Source organism: Neodiprion fabricii, chromosome 4, assembly GCF_021155785.1.
Source record: "Neodiprion fabricii isolate iyNeoFabr1 chromosome 4, iyNeoFabr1.1, whole genome shotgun sequence".
Taxonomy (NCBI): Eukaryota; Metazoa; Arthropoda; class Insecta; order Hymenoptera; family Diprionidae; genus Neodiprion; species Neodiprion fabricii.
The window spans coordinates 37507401-37524419 of NC_060242.1; the positions used below are offsets into that span (position 1 = coordinate 37507401).

At 37.1% G+C, this 17019-nt stretch overlaps 2 protein-coding genes across 2 annotated transcripts; both read right to left on the reverse strand.

Moving 5' to 3' along the window:
• Positions 1–4994: 4994 nt before the first annotated feature.
• LOC124181571 (39S ribosomal protein L55, mitochondrial) lies at positions 4995–6490 on the reverse strand. Its single transcript, XM_046568249.1, has 2 exons — positions 6086–6490; positions 4995–5418 (listed from the first exon to the last, which is right to left on the reverse strand). The coding sequence occupies exon 2, from the start codon at positions 5415–5417 to the stop codon at positions 5073–5075; it is 345 nt and encodes a 114-aa protein (XP_046424205.1). The 5' UTR covers position 5418; positions 6086–6490; the 3' UTR covers positions 4995–5072.
• A 300-nt stretch (positions 6491–6790) lies between these two features.
• On the reverse strand, positions 6791–8851 carry LOC124181570 (ADP-ribosylation factor-like protein 8B-A). The gene is made up of 3 exons (XM_046568248.1): positions 8350–8851; positions 7709–8025; positions 6791–7629 (listed from the first exon to the last, which is right to left on the reverse strand). The coding sequence occupies exons 1-3, from the start codon at positions 8470–8472 to the stop codon at positions 7509–7511; spliced, it is 561 nt and encodes a 186-aa protein (XP_046424204.1). The 5' UTR covers positions 8473–8851; the 3' UTR covers positions 6791–7508.
• Between the last annotated feature and the right edge of the window lie 8168 nt (positions 8852–17019).

A 17019-nucleotide genomic window follows, 5' to 3' on the forward strand; every position in this document is an offset into this window, starting at 1 on the left:
TAAATCCTAATGCTCGCAGGTGCGCGGTGATAGGAAACTAACAAACATACAAGTATTTGACACGGGAATTGAGATGCTGGAAGAAATAAGAAATTCAACATGGCCGCCGTTTACACGCCTGGAATTTCTTTTCGGCTGTAATGATTATTTTCAGGTATTGTTAGTTGACCAGAGTTATTTCACGCTGGACTAAATGACAGCAAGAATAGGTCAGTTATGATTTCACCTTCAACGAAAGCCTAAAAACTAAGAATTCAGCTTGTGAAATTTACTCGTACGTGCGGCGTGCGTATGCGTATAGTTAAGAGCATAACTACAATATAGTTACCTTTTTTTTGTAGTTCATGGTATTGACAATTCGTTTTAGAGGAAAAATCAAGTTTGCGAATTGTTTGGTTTCTTCGTTTCTCTTTGATTGACATTTAATTAATATCTATGCTTTACGTCAATCGCGGATGTTGTCTTGTTTGTCTTTTGAACTCACATCCAAAGGCGAATGGGTACTTATAGTCAAGAAGCATTCAGGAATAATGGGGCAAAATAATCGTGGAATGATTTGCGGGGAGGCGCGAGTTTCACTTGTCGTAGTTGTCCATCTTTCGACCGCATTATATATGTATAGAAAGATGAAAGCAAGAGTTGAAAGTTGATCGCTGATTGGTAGATGACGTCAACCCGGTAGTAGCCGACCAATCGCCTCGTGCCTTCCCGGACTCTTTTAGCTTTTGCTTTCATCCTTCGAGAGAAAGAGAAAAATAGGTGATGAAAAAAGAAAAATAAGACCGATACCTACATCCTGGTACATTATACATATATAATTCTGATCGGCGCGGCGGTTCAATTTAAGTGACGGGTGATTCAAACTTTCGGCACTCTCGCATATACTGCAGATTAACCGGTTGTTGACACGTGAATTTTAATCGCGACTCACAACAAGCGCGTAGATTTTGTACGACGCGTTCCAGTTTTTCATAAAGCCAAACCAAGCCACGCGATAGAATTACGTAAAAGTACCGACTGTCTGATTTTCCAATTTACCAAGATTTTAACGTTATAATCTCTTCATCTCATAAAGCTTCGTGCCGAATGCGGCATCCGTTACAAACATATTTTATGCATTATTCACACGCGAATGGCGAAGTTCAAGTTCGATTATGGCTTCAGCTTCATTTTCCGATGCATGTAGATACCGGAAACTTTAATTTGCTGATCCATCAATTGTAGAGAAACGTTATTGCAGGAAATATTACGTATGGTGCTCGCCGCATGTTACGGGCGATAATTATCATTCCTGTTTAGGTGCGAATATCGCTTTAAACTGCAGAAACTGTCGTCTGCGGCGTGGCTTTATAAACGTAAGATTGCGCGTTGAATCCGATAGAGAGATTACGTGGACAACAGGAAGAAGGTTGCCTTCCGGGATGCTCCTGCACGCCGTTGGATAAAATCTTTTGACACGTTGAATTACGCGAATTAAATCAGTATTCATTATACTTTTGACATTCATTTTCGTCACGTTACGCGACGTTCTTCCATTGAATAACACACATAAATTCTCCTCGATTTGAAATTCGAATGGTGCCTTGCACGCGATTTTTATTAACGCTGCGTGCCGGATGAATTCTAGCCGTCACATCCTTTAATATACATATATGCTAGGATGTTTTTCAACAGAAGTCGAGGAAAAGCGTTTACATACGTCGGTATAATTTATATTGTTATTCGTGGAATCCGTGCGGAAATTACAAAGTTTAATGAGAACTTGAGATGGTTTTTGCGTACGTGATGAAATTTGACATTATCAAATTAGTTGTCACCGTTTGTCAGATGCACATGCGAACCAGAATACATCCTACTTATCATCGGTCATAGATAAACACTTGCTGAATACCAAATTGTTAATGGCAGATCGGTATGTATCACGGAAGTATTTAGGATCTTATGCCAGTGGCATACCAACGAAGTTATTCTTTCCCTATAGAATTTGCAGAACCATTAAAATAAATTGCTTCTTATAACTCGCGCAGAATCGTTGTTCCGATTATTTTCCTTGACTGTGGTTTCGCGTTCTTTCTCTTCTCTACATGACGTGTCAGGAATCGATCAGGCTTTAATTCATGCATATCGGTACATATATTTTTTCTCGAAACTTCGTTAGGACTAACAAGGATTGAACCTCAGGTCAATCTCGCCGATTTGATTTCTTTCGTAATATGTTATAGTAGACTAAAAACTAGGCGATACGTATTTCTTTTTATCTGCCATTAAACACTTTAAGGGGGTGAGACAATTTTTCTTATAAGGAGAATTAAAAAATGTAATTTATTCAATGAAAAAAAAAAACTGCCAAATCATCTTTTGACATACGTTACTTTGGAGGGTGGTTTCGCTCTCTTAAGGTGTTTAATGACAGATGAAAAAAAAAATATGTTTCACTTAGTTTTTAGTCTACTATAACATATCACAAAAGAAATCAAATCGGAGATATCTATCCGGGGTACCTTCTTGGTGAGAAAAATAAAATAAACATTTTTGGAGAACGTATAACTATAATTAGAACTTGAGCCTATTTAAAATGTACAGGCATATGCATACGTACGAGTTATAAGCTTTGAAACTGTATCGACGCCCTTTCATTGCAATTTCATTTCACCTGCAGATGATAAAATCAGTAATTGCAACACTTTTCCATAGCATTTACATACGGTTATGGGTATGGCCTAGAATTAATTAAAAATTGCTCAACACCCCCTCTACGGTCTGCGCTTTTCTACCGTCCGTATTGCGACATAGGCTTATAGTTTCACCACGTCCGAAAGTACGGACTACTTACGATTTTCACTGTAAATGGGGTAGGTAGCTGCCACTTTGCATTAAGTACTAACAATCTCTTCTGCATTCTAACGCGCTTATAATATTATTTGTTTGTAAGACACTGAAAGCTACAAGGCGAGTCAAAGGTCGTTGAATAGCTGGTTGAGTCTCAGTTACGTGCCTCGGTGTTTTGCTAACGAAAACCCCAAAGTTGAACGAAAGCATTACCACAGATATATCCAGTCTCGTTGATTCGTCACACTTTCTATTGTTCCAGTTTTTCATCCTTTATTTCGGTAAGTCCCAGCCGCCTGTAATACAATTCGCAATAACTCGGGCGTAAGTAAATCTCTGCAACCGTGAATCTCCGACTCGTCTATTAAACAGTTTATTTTCTTCGAGACCAGTCTAACATCGTTTAGTGCCTAGATTCAGGGTGCCATCAAGTTGACTTAAAACGACGTAATCGATTTGATCATTGTGAGAAAGTTGCGATGAATGAGTCGCAGTTCAGTAGGCAACTAATTAATAAAATTGTTCACAGACATTGCGACGGTCTTGAGCAAGAAAAATACATATAACGTATGATGCAGACAATCCACGTTACGAAATCCGTGCATACGGTAATTGAGTGTATTTTTCGATCGTTGTATATAATTCGAATCCAAACAACATAGGTGCTGAGAAAACGTCAATTATGGTTCTATCGTTTTGCGCTAAATACGTAATTCTTACGGAATGAAAAGTATGGAAAAAAATGTAGTCTTTTTTTAACAATATATCGTAACCCCGACTTTCTTCTGTTAGCTTAGCAACATTGTTCTTGGTCTTTTTCCAATATGCTGGATTCCATGTAATTCTGAGCCGATTTTTGTGCTCGAAACCGGGTACATATACCTTGAACCGAGTGCTTCAAGGGCGACGAGATATAACAAGGTTCGATTGGCTATGCCTTCACTTTCGCTGCGGCATCTTCTATGCAGGTAGAAGAGGTACAAGTGTATACAGCACATGCCTAACAGCAACATGCGACTGTCGACTTTCAAACGCATGTTGGCCTGCATGTATGTGGATGCATGGTGAACAGGTATATAATATTGCCGAGGCGTGTTAATAAGGTTGGGAATTCGTTTAGTGTCTATGCTCTGGAGTTACAGCCATAGTTAGCATCGGAACGAAAATCATTCTATAAGCTGTACGGCTGAATGGGTGGTGCGTGAGCATCGGAGAAAGTTATTGTCCTGGTCACCGAATTGTTACAGTACTATATGTATACCTACGTACGTATCTTCGACATTCTGCATCATGAAATTATCAGTATTTCTAAGTTGATTCGTGATCGTTCGTTTTTAATTCGTATTTACTGTAGGTTCCGTTTTGCAGAAATGAAAGCAGGATATATCCTTCGCTCAGTACTGGGCATATCGCATAAATCGCGATGGAATTCTCTGTTTTTTAATTTCAATATTTGTCGATGGCTCGGTCGTCAAACTTTCCAATTATTTCCGCGTCAGTTGTCGGATTGAGAACATGTTCGCTTCCTTGAAATTACAGGACACTGTATGGGTACATTGACGTGTTAAGACGAGAGACCAGGATTTTGAGATGACGCATTGAGAATCGTGCGACGTTTGTGCACAGATGCGTGTTCTAGCGTGCGTAGGGGGATCGAGAAACCAAAGAGAAATCAACGTGTGATTTGAAAGTGGTCCATTCATACGGGCTTGTGTGTATATGTAATTCCCGAAACCACGTGAGATCTTCATAACCGTCTGATCTCACAATTGCCAGCGGCTACTTTCTTTCATCAGCGCAAGTTCAAGGTCGTATCATAGAGTCATTTTTTATTCGCTTCCCTCATCGAAGCGATATCATCTTTGGACTTGGGACGTAATGTTGCTAACGTCCTTGTTTGGTTCATGTCATACAGCGTATTGTTTACTTTCGAACACTCGAGCCGCACATATTAAAACTGCCGACTACCGTGAAAGCAGTGCGTCGAAAAATCGTGATATGTAAGCATGGTAAATGTTTTTTTTTTCTCTTTGCAGTTGAAAGAATCAACGAAATACGTGCAGCTGGTAAGTTTCAGTTGTCTTCTTTTCACGTTGTGTATATGCCTCGGTTTTTGCGGTCTTCAAATGAATCGCTTCCTTTTATGATGATGAAGTATTCAGACATTTTGATTTTGAGTTTTATTGTTAAACATACAGAATAATTTACATCAGAATCTAAATCACAACGGATCCCAAATAGGTTTATTTTTTAACGAATTTGAGATACCTTTTTGCGTCAAAACCGTCATCATCGATATCTTCTTCCATTTTGATTACAGTTTTTGGTTTACGCGCCAAGAGCCTTAACTTTCGTTCGGCTTCTGTTAAAGTAGCTAAATTTAGAGGCAGTTTTATTATATGTCTAGGCTCATGATATTTTATGTTTATACTACTTCCATCGGGCAGAACGACTATGGTTGGATACATTCTCTCGTACGTCTTCCTGTGCATTTTTGTTACTGATGCTATACGGCAGTTGAGCCCCCGTAAAATCGTCTGCAGAGGATGCCACGTGACTCGGAGGACTCCCGGCATTTTACCGCTCATTCTGAAACGCATGGGAGTTAATTTTTCATAGCTCTCAAAGTGCCAGTACATGGGAATTCGAATTATCTTTTCTCTTTCTCTCTCTCAATCTATTAAGACACTATCTATCTATTTGTCTATCTATATATTCTGCGAAACGATCATTTTGTGAGAATATAATTTAATTTTATAAGTTATATATATTACTTTTATAATAACCAGATAACGAAGAGATGAGATGTTGATCTTTTTTTTCTACTTATTCTTGTACATCATTATAATTGGTTGTTCGAAGGTGCAACGATATAAGCGAATGTTATAAGTTCAAAATTGTTAGATTTAAAATTTCTTGTGTCTAATAATCGGTCAATAAACATGCACGTGCATAAAAATGACGAGCGTAATTTACACACAACCTTTGTTTCGCGGTAACGCGAATTTGAAATAATTGAGACGCAGAGAAGTGGAAGTGGTCAATTTACCAATTTTACAGAAATTGAATCGAAAACTAGCATGTTTATTATACATCATTAAAAAGTTACGTTATAACAAAAGTTTAAGGTTATGTCCATCGCATATAAGTAATATTATGGCAAGATTTGAGTTACAGCTGATTGTAATAGAATGAAATATCTAGATAACTTATGTGAAATACTATAATCAATTCCAAATACGTAATCCCTGCTTACTTGTATCCTGCTTTATATCAAACACGATTGCGAGGCTCGAACATTCAGTTCACCATAGCCACAGAATACTTTTCGTCGTGATCAAGTTTCAACTTTCGTGTTAGATAGCGCCACCAATCAGAGTCGAGGAAATCGCCAACTGTGACAGTCTCGGTACATACGAAATACGTAGAGACCTGCAAACATCCTATAAGATAAAATATCTCACACCGTGCTTGCAAAGTAGAATTTACCGCGTTGCGGTACCGCATTGAAAATGTGATGCCTATATTCATTGTCAGAACATATTCAACGACGACTAGTATTTTATAGAACACCCATATAGCGATTGAAATGTAATCGTTGCGAATTCACAACGTCTCGTCATCGAGATCTGACAAAAATCTACTACGAATTTACGAGCAGTCGATACAGTACACGAAATATAATTAAGTATGTAATAATATGTAGCAATGAATTATTCAACAATCCTTTGACGAATTCGTATGATTATTTCAACTTTAGTTATTCTATTTTCGTACATGAAGTAATTTTATATCATCCATTGAAAAATGGTGTATATTGTTTTATTCCTCTATATATACATAACACAACGGTCATACGATATTTTTACGAATGATATTTAAATTGATGTAATATTGTACTAGTATGTAATTCTAAATCAATTTATACGCGCTGTTAAGTTTTTAAGTTATACATTACGTATGCACGCATGTTGTATACAGATATAGTAATCAGTTTTTAATTATTTACCCTAGCAGCGATAATTATTATTTTTTTTTCTTTTCATTTTCAGTTCATAATAGAATTGTATGCATGCGATTCAAGGATCGTTCGGGCCAGCTATTGCAAATGTACAATATTTGTACACATAGTAGCTGAGCTAGCAACGAGACACACTTAAATTTCAGAATATGTGTTTTGAAGATTAAAAGAAAATGAATAGAAGAAAAATAAAAACGAATTTTAAATACACGTGTATATAATATCGATTACCTAAGAACAAAAATATAAAAGTTTATCGTTTTTATTCTATGTATATATATATATATGTACATACTATATATGTATGTATATATATATATATATCCATTCGCCTAATTATTGTTTAATATAATTACAATTCATAATTCATATTATATGAGCATTCCGATTCGCGCAAGCAATATCTTCGAACTTTCATTGTTCAAAGGGTTCGAACTTAGAAAGCTAAAGCTTACATTTAAGGAATTCGCTATTATAATGACTCGAGTAAAAACATAAGCTGACAACGTTCCTTTCTTTCTGTTGATCCCAAATCATTTTTTTGCCTTGTCAAGAGATTATCGTCTTATTTTTATTCTCATGATTCTTAGTTTTTCGATTTTTATTTTACTTCCTTCTTCCTGCTTCATCCTACCATGACAAAATAATTGGTTACATATTAGCGCACTCCACTTTTAGAATGCGCTATTAACCACTGTAGCGTAATATCGATATTGTCCTTTTCTTTGCAAGAGATACTGTAGCAGCAGATCTCTCGATCCTGGATCACAGATAGGTTCCTATAAAAAGAGATCAATCAAATTGATGAGTGATGAAACAATACAGGAACAAATTGGATTTCATATCACATCAACTCACATTCTTTCGATTAGTCCATTTTCATCAAGAGCATGTGGCAGATCTCTCTTGTTACCCAATACCAGCACGGGTATACCAGTCAGCTGAGGTTTGTCGAGTAAATTGTGAAGCTCGTTGCGGCTGGCTTCGATTTTTTCTGGATCAGATGCGTCGACCATATAAACAATGGCGTTCACTCCTCTGCAATAACGTTCCCACATCGACCTAAACCTCGGCTGACCGCCGATGTCCCAAACTTTAATAGTCACGTTGCCCTTTGTTATTTTCCGCATGTTAAAACCAACAGTTGGTATCATGTCCTCACTGAACTGCCCAGACTGTAAATATCAACTATTGTAGTGTGTTCTATATTCACATGCGTAAAAAGTAAGCGGTGGGTAGTTAATGTGTCAAAATTTTGTCAATGAAGCAGAGAAGAACGAAGGAATAGAAAAGATCAAGTCGCTGGTAGTTTTGATTGAGTTTGCTAACAGCAAGTCGCGGTTTTGAAGATAAGGAACAAAGCAACTTTGACCTGGACGAATAACTGGGAGTCAAAATTCATAATTGCTTGGACAGTTGATGGCTTGGAAGGGGGAGGGACCGAATGATAAAAATATGAATGAAATTATGGAAGTTTAGCTATAAATTGGGGAGCATACCGCAATCACGTTGACAAATGTGGTTTTTCCACTGTACTGAAGTCCAACAAGGGTGAGTTCCATTTCCTCCTTCCAAAACAGCGACTTGAACCAGTCCAGTATGCGGTTTATTAACGCCAACATTTTGGAATAAACAGATCACCGATCGTGTTTCCAGTATTTTCAGCCCAAGAAACGTCAACCTCCGGTCTGACTTTGTGCACTGCCGATGCGCTGCTCGGTTAACAGGAGGTGTGTACCGCTCTAGTCATACGCGAAAGTGAAAAGCAGCGATGTGACTAATCTGTTTGGATCGTTGAGCGTATATATTTTGTGGTAAACAGCTTATCGGAGCCCCTTTGTCCTAACGAAATTGACGGCACTGAACGGGGTGTCTTGGGCGGTTTTAATTTATCTAGTAGAAGACTGTTTGACGTATGTATCTACGCGTAATATCTCGCGTGGTGTATATATGAACCACTGTATAACGTGAGATGAATTTGACACGAAGCAGAAGATTTTATCAGCGGTTCTCAGTTTACTTTCTCGCCTACCGCCCACGTTTTGTTACCATGGGCGCATGCAACTATGCCTAGAACCTAGCTAAAACGGGTGCTTTCCATGTACTGACTCAAGCTGACTCAATTCGGCTTGGGTCGCTATTTCTGGTGTATTCCTTTACCCAGATTGGCCGGTTACACCAGAAATAGCGACACAAGTCGATTTGAGTCAGTAAATGGAAAGCACCCAACATACACTAGGCAATATTCCGGCTCAGTAGATATGTGTACACGGTGTATTTTATGTCCTCTAGTACAGAGCTTTAGATAGATTCTGACACGTTCGATATTCCTAGGAATTTTACGACCTACGGTGTTGGATGAGCACCGTTTGCATTAACGGCCGCACGTAAAGGGCCGTGCAGAAAACAAAAAAGAGTCTGCGGCAGGCAACGGGCAATACAAACGGTGCTCATCCAACACCGTGGGACGTGAAATTCCTAGGGATATCGAACGAGTTTACTTAAGTCTTATATGCTCTAAGATCTAAATCTCCGTACATGTGGTGCTATGTTTTTAAATGTAATTTTGCTTAGCATAAGATTTTCAGTTTTAGCATGACAGTTTTATTTCAATACGAACTATTGATTTCACTGTGTCAACTAGTGAGTTACTTCTTAACTTGCAGTAAAACTTATCTCTACTTGTTCGATAATCAATGATTCACTTCGGTGTTTCAATACCAGGTTGAGAGATAGCGCCACAAAACTTTTCGGTAATAAAAATGAATTGCATAGGTGTATGCTGAAGACGTATGTTTTAATGGAATCTCCTACTCGAAAACCTGAGTACATTTAAGTCGAAGACGTTTACTGAAGAATATAAAGACAGTTGCCCTAATGGCTTTTGTGTGACAACCGAAAATCGTCGTGCGCTTGTGCTCCTTGAGATGTTCCAACAGTAGGGTTGAGAACTTACTGCAGAACATCAGAGAGTTACCGATTTCGACATGATGCTGGCTGTATTTACCTTCCGAGTAACACAGTCTTCGCAATGGTAAGCCCAAGCCAGTATTCAGCCTGTGTGTCCTTGCTGACTTGTTGGTTATACAAGAAATTAATAATGAGAATAAATTTCTTTCAAAATTCGTAGCAATCAGTGATTTAATTAAAGTATAGGAACCTGAGAGAAGAATGTATACATAGATCATAAATAATAATAAATCAGAATATATATGATCCATTTACGATCAATACGTGATGCATACTATAAATTTTCAAATTTTCCAGGAGACAAACTAAATTATTTACAATGATACGGCTATAATATGTAAATGGAAGAATTAATCATTTCGAAATGGGATTCTATTCGACATGCGCTCAATGTATTCCATAACATCAATATTCATAATTATTCCAACAACTTTTCATTTGCTCTCTCGATCTTGAATTTTCGTAGGCATAGAATCGAAACGCTGTTATAGCGAGTCACAAGTGAAGTATCTACGTTGGGGAGAGAAGCAGAATTGTTTTTCGAAAAGTGTTCGTATGGAAACAAATTAAAGTAACTGCAATACATCACGGATCCGCTAATTCTGATCCAGATGAAATGGATGCTCCGTATATTTGACAATATTTAACGCAGTGTCCTGATTTAAAGACTTAAAAAGGTGATGGTCGGCGATTTTTTTTTTTTATAGGGAGAGATAGAACGAAGCTTCTTAAACTTCGAGTGTATTTTAACACACATTTGAAAGGTACAAGCAAAAATGTATGTCATCCAACTGTCGCAGAATGGCAGTGTTATTAGCTGACCCGTTAACTGAAGAATATATCTTTAGTCAACGGCTGACCATCGAAGGGCCTAGCCGCTTGAGTCTGGAATCGGTAGGAAAGATAAAGTGCGTATTTCTTGTCTAAAATGTAAAAACTAAAATCACTATACATCATATCATATCATCATGCATCATCATACATCATACATTATACATCATATCATACATTGTACACAGTATTAAAGTTCGAAACCAAAGTTTGGATGTTCGGATGTTCAGAAAGTGACGTCACCAAAAATTTTTTTCCTCTTGACGTCATCGATCTATAGCAATCGTAGACGATGAAAATCAGTTAGCCGAATTCCTCAGTCCGGAAACAACCGCGCAGTAGAGTGGACGTATGAGGATCGCGCTCCGCAGATTTCGAGTGCCGGGTTCTCTACCTCCTGGATCCTGCTCTCCGGGTTCGCTTCCTGGTGCAACTCGACTTCAGGGACAATTGCTTCGTAGTTTCTGCGCTCCTGGTCCGCTACCTGGTGAAACTCAACTTCAACGATAAGCGCGCTATAATTTGTATGCTTCAGGTCTACTACCTGGTGAACCTTGACTTCCAGGACAAGCGCTCCGTGGTTCCTGCGCTCAAGGTCGAATACCTCGTGAAAGTCGACTTCCGGGACAAGTGCTCCGTGGTTTCTGCGCTCCAGGTACGCTACCTGGTGAAACTCGACTTCAGGGACAAGCGCTCCGTAGTTTCTGCGCTCCAGGTCCGCTACCTGGTGAATCTTGACTCTCGGAGGACGAGAAAGACGAGGAGAACAAGGTGGACGAGGTCGACCAGGATTTGTGCATTGTGAGTATAACATTCTAAAGTATTGAATAGAGTAGGAATAGGATCAGCATTAGGATCAGGAGTAAGAGTAGGAGTAGGAATGTTAGGAGTTGTAGTCGAAATAGGAATAGGAGTAGTAGGAACTGAAGTCAAAGTTGAAGTAGAAGTAGAAGTGGAATGAGGAAAAGTAGAATTAAGAGGATTAGAAGTAGAATTAGGAAAAGTAGAAGTAGGAGTAGGAGTAGGAGTTAGAGTAGAAGTGGGAGTTGGAGTTAGAGAAGAATTAGGAGTAGAGTAGTAGGAGTAGACTGGTAGTAGGAGGAGGGGGAAACATAATTTCAATTGCCATTAAAAATTATGAGAATGTTATACTCACCGTGCACAAATCCTTGTCCTCCTCATCCACCTTCTTCTCCTCGTCTTCCTCGTCCTCCGAGAGTCGAGATTCACCAGGTAGCGGACCTGCAGCGCAGAAACTACGGAGCGCTTGTCGTGGAAGTTGTGTTCCACCAGGTAGCGTACCTAGACCGCAGTAACCACGGAGCGCTTGTCCCTGAAGTCGAGTTGCACCAGGAAATGCACCCGGAGCGCAGGATCCAGGAGGTAGAGAACCCGGTACTGGAAATCTGCGGAGCGCGATTCTCATACGTCCACTCTACTGCGCGGTTGTTTCCGAACTGAGGAATTCGGCTAACTGATTTTCGTCCTCGACGATTACTAGAGATTGATGACGTCAAGAAAAATAAAATTTTTGACGACGTCACTTTCTGAACATCCGAACTTGGGTTTTGAACTTTAATACTGTGTACGATGTATGATATGATGTATGATGTATGATGGTGCATGATGATACGATATGATGTATAATGATTTTAGTTTTTACATTTTAGACAAGAAATACGCACTTTATCTTTCCTACCGATTCCAGACTCAAGCGGCTAGGCCCTTCGATGGCCAGCCGTTGACTTAAGATATATTCTTCAGTTAACGGGTCAGCTAATAACGCTGCCGTTCTGCGACAGTTGGATGACAAAAATTTTTGCTCGTACCTTTCAAATGTGTTTTAAAATACACTCGAAGATTTAAGAAGCTTCTTTCTATCCCTCCCTATGAAAAAAACAATGCCTTTTAGTTTTTTTTCGTTTTCGAAAGGTAGCAAATAAAACGCACCCTATGCTGAGGCACAATCTCAAGTCGCTGCGATCAACGCGTCAAAAGCTACGACCGTAAGCGGAAAAATTTCATCGTTTTTTTTTCAACTGTTGCATGACGTTGTCCTAATTTGATGTTATGAGTTTTCAAGATCCCGATGATTGGTAAGACGCCTTCGAAAATTCATTCTACGACGGAGGTTTTGTGGTCCCCAAATATTTTCGATAAACGTTGAGTAAGGATCGTTAAAGGCCGTTACCCTAATAAGGTATTGCGTGCCTTAGATCACTAACCGACTTCTTATGGCCCCCAGGCCCACTTAACCGCTTATTACACGTCACGAAAATTTGCCTAGGGGTAACCGTTGTACGCATGAAACTATACTACATTCTGTAAATACTCTTTCGAGAGTCCAAGTTTCAATCCCCGATCCTGGAATATTCTCCGCGTCAAGTACCGTAAATTTGCGCAAATTCACATATCTATCTACGCTTCTGAAAATTATTATTCCGCATAATTATTCATTTCTTGACGTTAGAATAATTGATTTGCAGAACTCTCGTGGAATTATTCCGCTGTCAATTAAGTACACACGATTCGAGACGAATAGCTGTAACGTGGTCAGAAAAATTTTCCTTCGATTTCGAGGGTCACTCACGTTGTTTCCAACTCAACGAACCTCCTACTTGATCACTCCCTCGTCAATAATATATCTGTCGAACCGAAAAGGAAATTCCAATACGTTCGATAATTGTACCCGTATTCAGTTGTACGGCTTTCCACATTTACAGATCACAATAGCTGCGGTATAATTTCTGTGGTCAACACGTATGCGTGTAAAATAGTAGCGCGCTTGGGAACGTGACTTGACAAATATACATACGGGAACCGTTGGGTCGAAACGAAAATTAATTAACGATTAATGTATCAATGTCAGGTATTTATGTATATCGCATGTAAAAAAGACCGGCCATCCGTCAGAAGTCAGGAGCTAGGTTTTAATTCTTGATCTCAAAAGTCAGTTTCAATCATACGTAATCATACATTAAATATTTATTTATGTATTTATTTATTGAAACCAACGAAATATATACGTTGGTATACAATCGAAAATAGTTATAATTGATATATTTTTCATGATTTTTAATTCATTTCACATTAAAATCTGTTATTACATTTTGGGTGTGATGTGAAATCTACTCGCATAAATTATAAACATTCGGTATGTTGCCAACAATTATTATATATAAAATCAGTAAATCAACCGTGACAAGAAGTTCCAAGATGAAGTAGCAGATATTGCAGATTATTTTGTACAAATCATTACCGATGCGAATAATGAAAAAAGCCAGGTCAAGTAACCGTTTCAGTCACGGCGTTGAAGCATTTTTTTAAAATATCACGATGAGTTGCATATTTCTATAATGTAGTTTTTCAAATTCAAGCGTCAAGTCTCTTATGGATTGGCGTTTTTTCCCATAATGGAAGATATGGCGAAGCGTAAAAAATTAACTCTTCGAATCGGTAATTAAGTGTACTTACGCCCGAGTGTTGAACCCGGATTTACAATAAACGTCGCACAAGTTTTTATAATTTATTCACGAGTACGTGTTCTCGAGTAATGCTTTTAATCGATTTGAAAATCGATATTTGCTCAACCGAATATTAATTATAGATGTTTTTTTTTCCTCGTACATTTCGAACTCGCGTATATCCGCGGGTTTGCTGATATGAAAAAAATCAGTCATACATACATCATGTATACGAACGTATTATCACTTATATTGTTTGTTCAAGGTTTTTTTTCGCGGTCGTCATTTATAAAAAAGTTTGTTTAAATTCATTCGCACGTGCTGTATAACTCAGGAAACAGTCGTTTTTCTGCCGTCCATATATATATACGTATATTAACATGAAAACATACTTCCTTTGGAGGTACATGTTATTTTTTCCGGTATGCCATGTGGAAAAGCATATGTATAATACTCACAAAAGTTCCGTCTCAAGAAGTTGAAAAGAGAAGAGGGGAAATACATTGTTACATGTATTACAAGGGGGAATAATATTACACATATTTTGTATAAATTGGTTTGAAAAATTCAAATGCGTACATTTATATAATAATATTTTTACTTTATTTCATTAACATATATTTTTTTTTCATTGTATTTTTCCATCTTTTATTCCTAAATAATATACATATTACTGTCTAATTTCGCTAATCGTTTGTTTTCTCTTCACTATATGTATATATACTTCTTTTTTTCTTCCCATACAATCCTGTTACTCTTTCTTATCCATACTTGAATAGTTTGTGTATGTTACATTATGCCCGATGGATTTTTCACTGTCGTATAAAATATTGTTCGTTTAAATTTTCGGCCGTCACAGCGATATCATAATACGAGCTGTGCTTGTTGTATTTATGTATGCATGCATGCTTTTCGTGTGTGTCACCTTTTAAACGCGATAGAATACTTGAAAAACAAAACAACCTCAAGTCTCCCAGATTTAAAAGATCAGACACACACGTTACTCTCCGGTTGATTTTAAAATTTTTTTTTTTCTCCATTTCATACGCATGTATTTATATGTATAATAATAATAATAATAATAATATATTAGATTAATTGCATGTGTGTATGCGTATTATATATACTAAGTATTTATCTACAGTGAAATTCGGTACTCGTTGCCAGATGCGCAGTTCACAATATACAGTTGTCTAAAAAACATTGACCGATATACATGTGCGTTTTCACAGTCCTCCTCATCATCATCGTTATCATCGTTAACGTGAATTCATAGATTGATTTTATAGTTGGCTTATGTTATTGATTAATTAATGATTTCATGCGATACGCGCATCGTGTAATATGAATTGACGAATTTTATGTCGGCGTTGTGATATCGACGGATGTGTACCGTGTATAAAATTGTTTTCATCTTGCATCGTTATTTAATAAGTATACAAATAATGAATCCGTACATCGAAATTCATATACACCGAGCTAATTATCGATGGTATAACAATCCTCAATATAATATAATATAATGTAATCCTACTTGGCCGTTGACAAAACCAACATACATATACACACAGCCGTTTTTACGTTACTCGATTTTCAGGCTAATTTTTTTTATTATATAGTATACCGTTGGTCGAGAGGATCCTTTCCAACAATTCCCATCTATGCCTGTATTCAATTTTTTTTCCATCTTCATCGCTAATTCTACATTAATTATGTTTACAATTGCCGTTATGTACAGATAGCCGCGTTTTTTTTTTTAACAATAGCAATAACAATAATCATTAATAATAATAGTAAATAATAAGTAAATATACACATGTGCTCATACATAAATTAATTCTACACAATGTAGTAGATGTACAAATTCGGAATAGAAAAAAAAGAACGCCGGAGACGCGGTTCGTGTAGCATCATTTTACGCCATAATTATATATATATGTATTATATGCATATAAATATATTATTATTCGTAAGTAATAATAAAGTATGTATGTCATATGTATACGGTGAAGAGCTGTTCTTTGTTTGTTACTTTTTTTTTTCAATTTATCTTCGAACTTTTGTCCTCGTTAGTTCATCAACTAACGAGTACAGAGGGCAAAAGAAAATCGTCGTACGTTCTTTTGTTTCATTATTTTTCTTCTTATTCGTTTCATTAAACATTTTATTATACATAACATATTTATACATATCTAATAGGTTGAATTTACATTTGCAACAATTTGCCGTTGTACTCGTTACTGCATTATGGCGTTATAAGATTATAAAAACGTTTCGATCTATATTATACGCATTATAGTATTCCTATACTGTAATATTATGTAAAGTAGTTGATTTATTTCTTTTTATTTCCATTTTGAATCTTTTGCTTTGTGAACTTTGCTAATCGTTATTACCTTTATTCGGGATCATCGTGGTTTAATCGCAGAATGACAAAGAGTGACGACGACATATTTAATACATAGAAATGAATTCGTCTTCGACACAAAAAAAAAAAAAAAAAAAAAAATAGAAAAAACACATACATGTATATTAAATGTCTAAAAAATCAATTAAAACTCATCTTTGTCCATAATGTTATAATGCGAATTTTATCAGTGTGTATAAAGTTGCAATAAGCGATTGTGAAATTAAGGAAGACCGTAAGCTATCGTTTCAGTGTTTTATGCATGTACGAGGGGATAATTATTTACACATAAATTATTTCGGATTTGACCCGTAAAAATTGAAATCACGTTGTCATTGAACGATCGAATTTCGTTATTAAATTTGTATAAAAAGTTAAAAGATACGTTTTTCTTTCATACAACGGAAGGACTATTGCCACTGTGAATCAGCGGTTCGCGATTTCGGAGTAACACCTCATTGGCAAGGAAGACTGATATTATTATAGGTATAAAATGA

Bases quoted from the DNA above. Each gene is read 5' to 3' on its own strand.
- LOC124181571 (XM_046568249.1), bottom strand. From the start codon at position 5,417: ATGAGCGGTAAAATGCCGGGAGTCCTCCGAGTCACGTGGCATCCTCTG.
- LOC124181570 (XM_046568248.1), bottom strand. From the start codon at position 8,472: ATGTTGGCGTTAATAAACCGCATACTGGACTGGTTCAAGTCGCTGTTT. The intron at 8,026-8,349 runs GTATGCTCCCCA...TGATATTTACAG, and splicing joins CATTTGTCAACGTGATTGCG to TCTGGGCAGTTCAGTGAGGA. The intron at 7,630-7,708 runs GTGAGTTGATGT...CTCTTTTTATAG, and splicing joins AATGGACTAATCGAAAGAAT to GAACCTATCTGTGATCCAGG.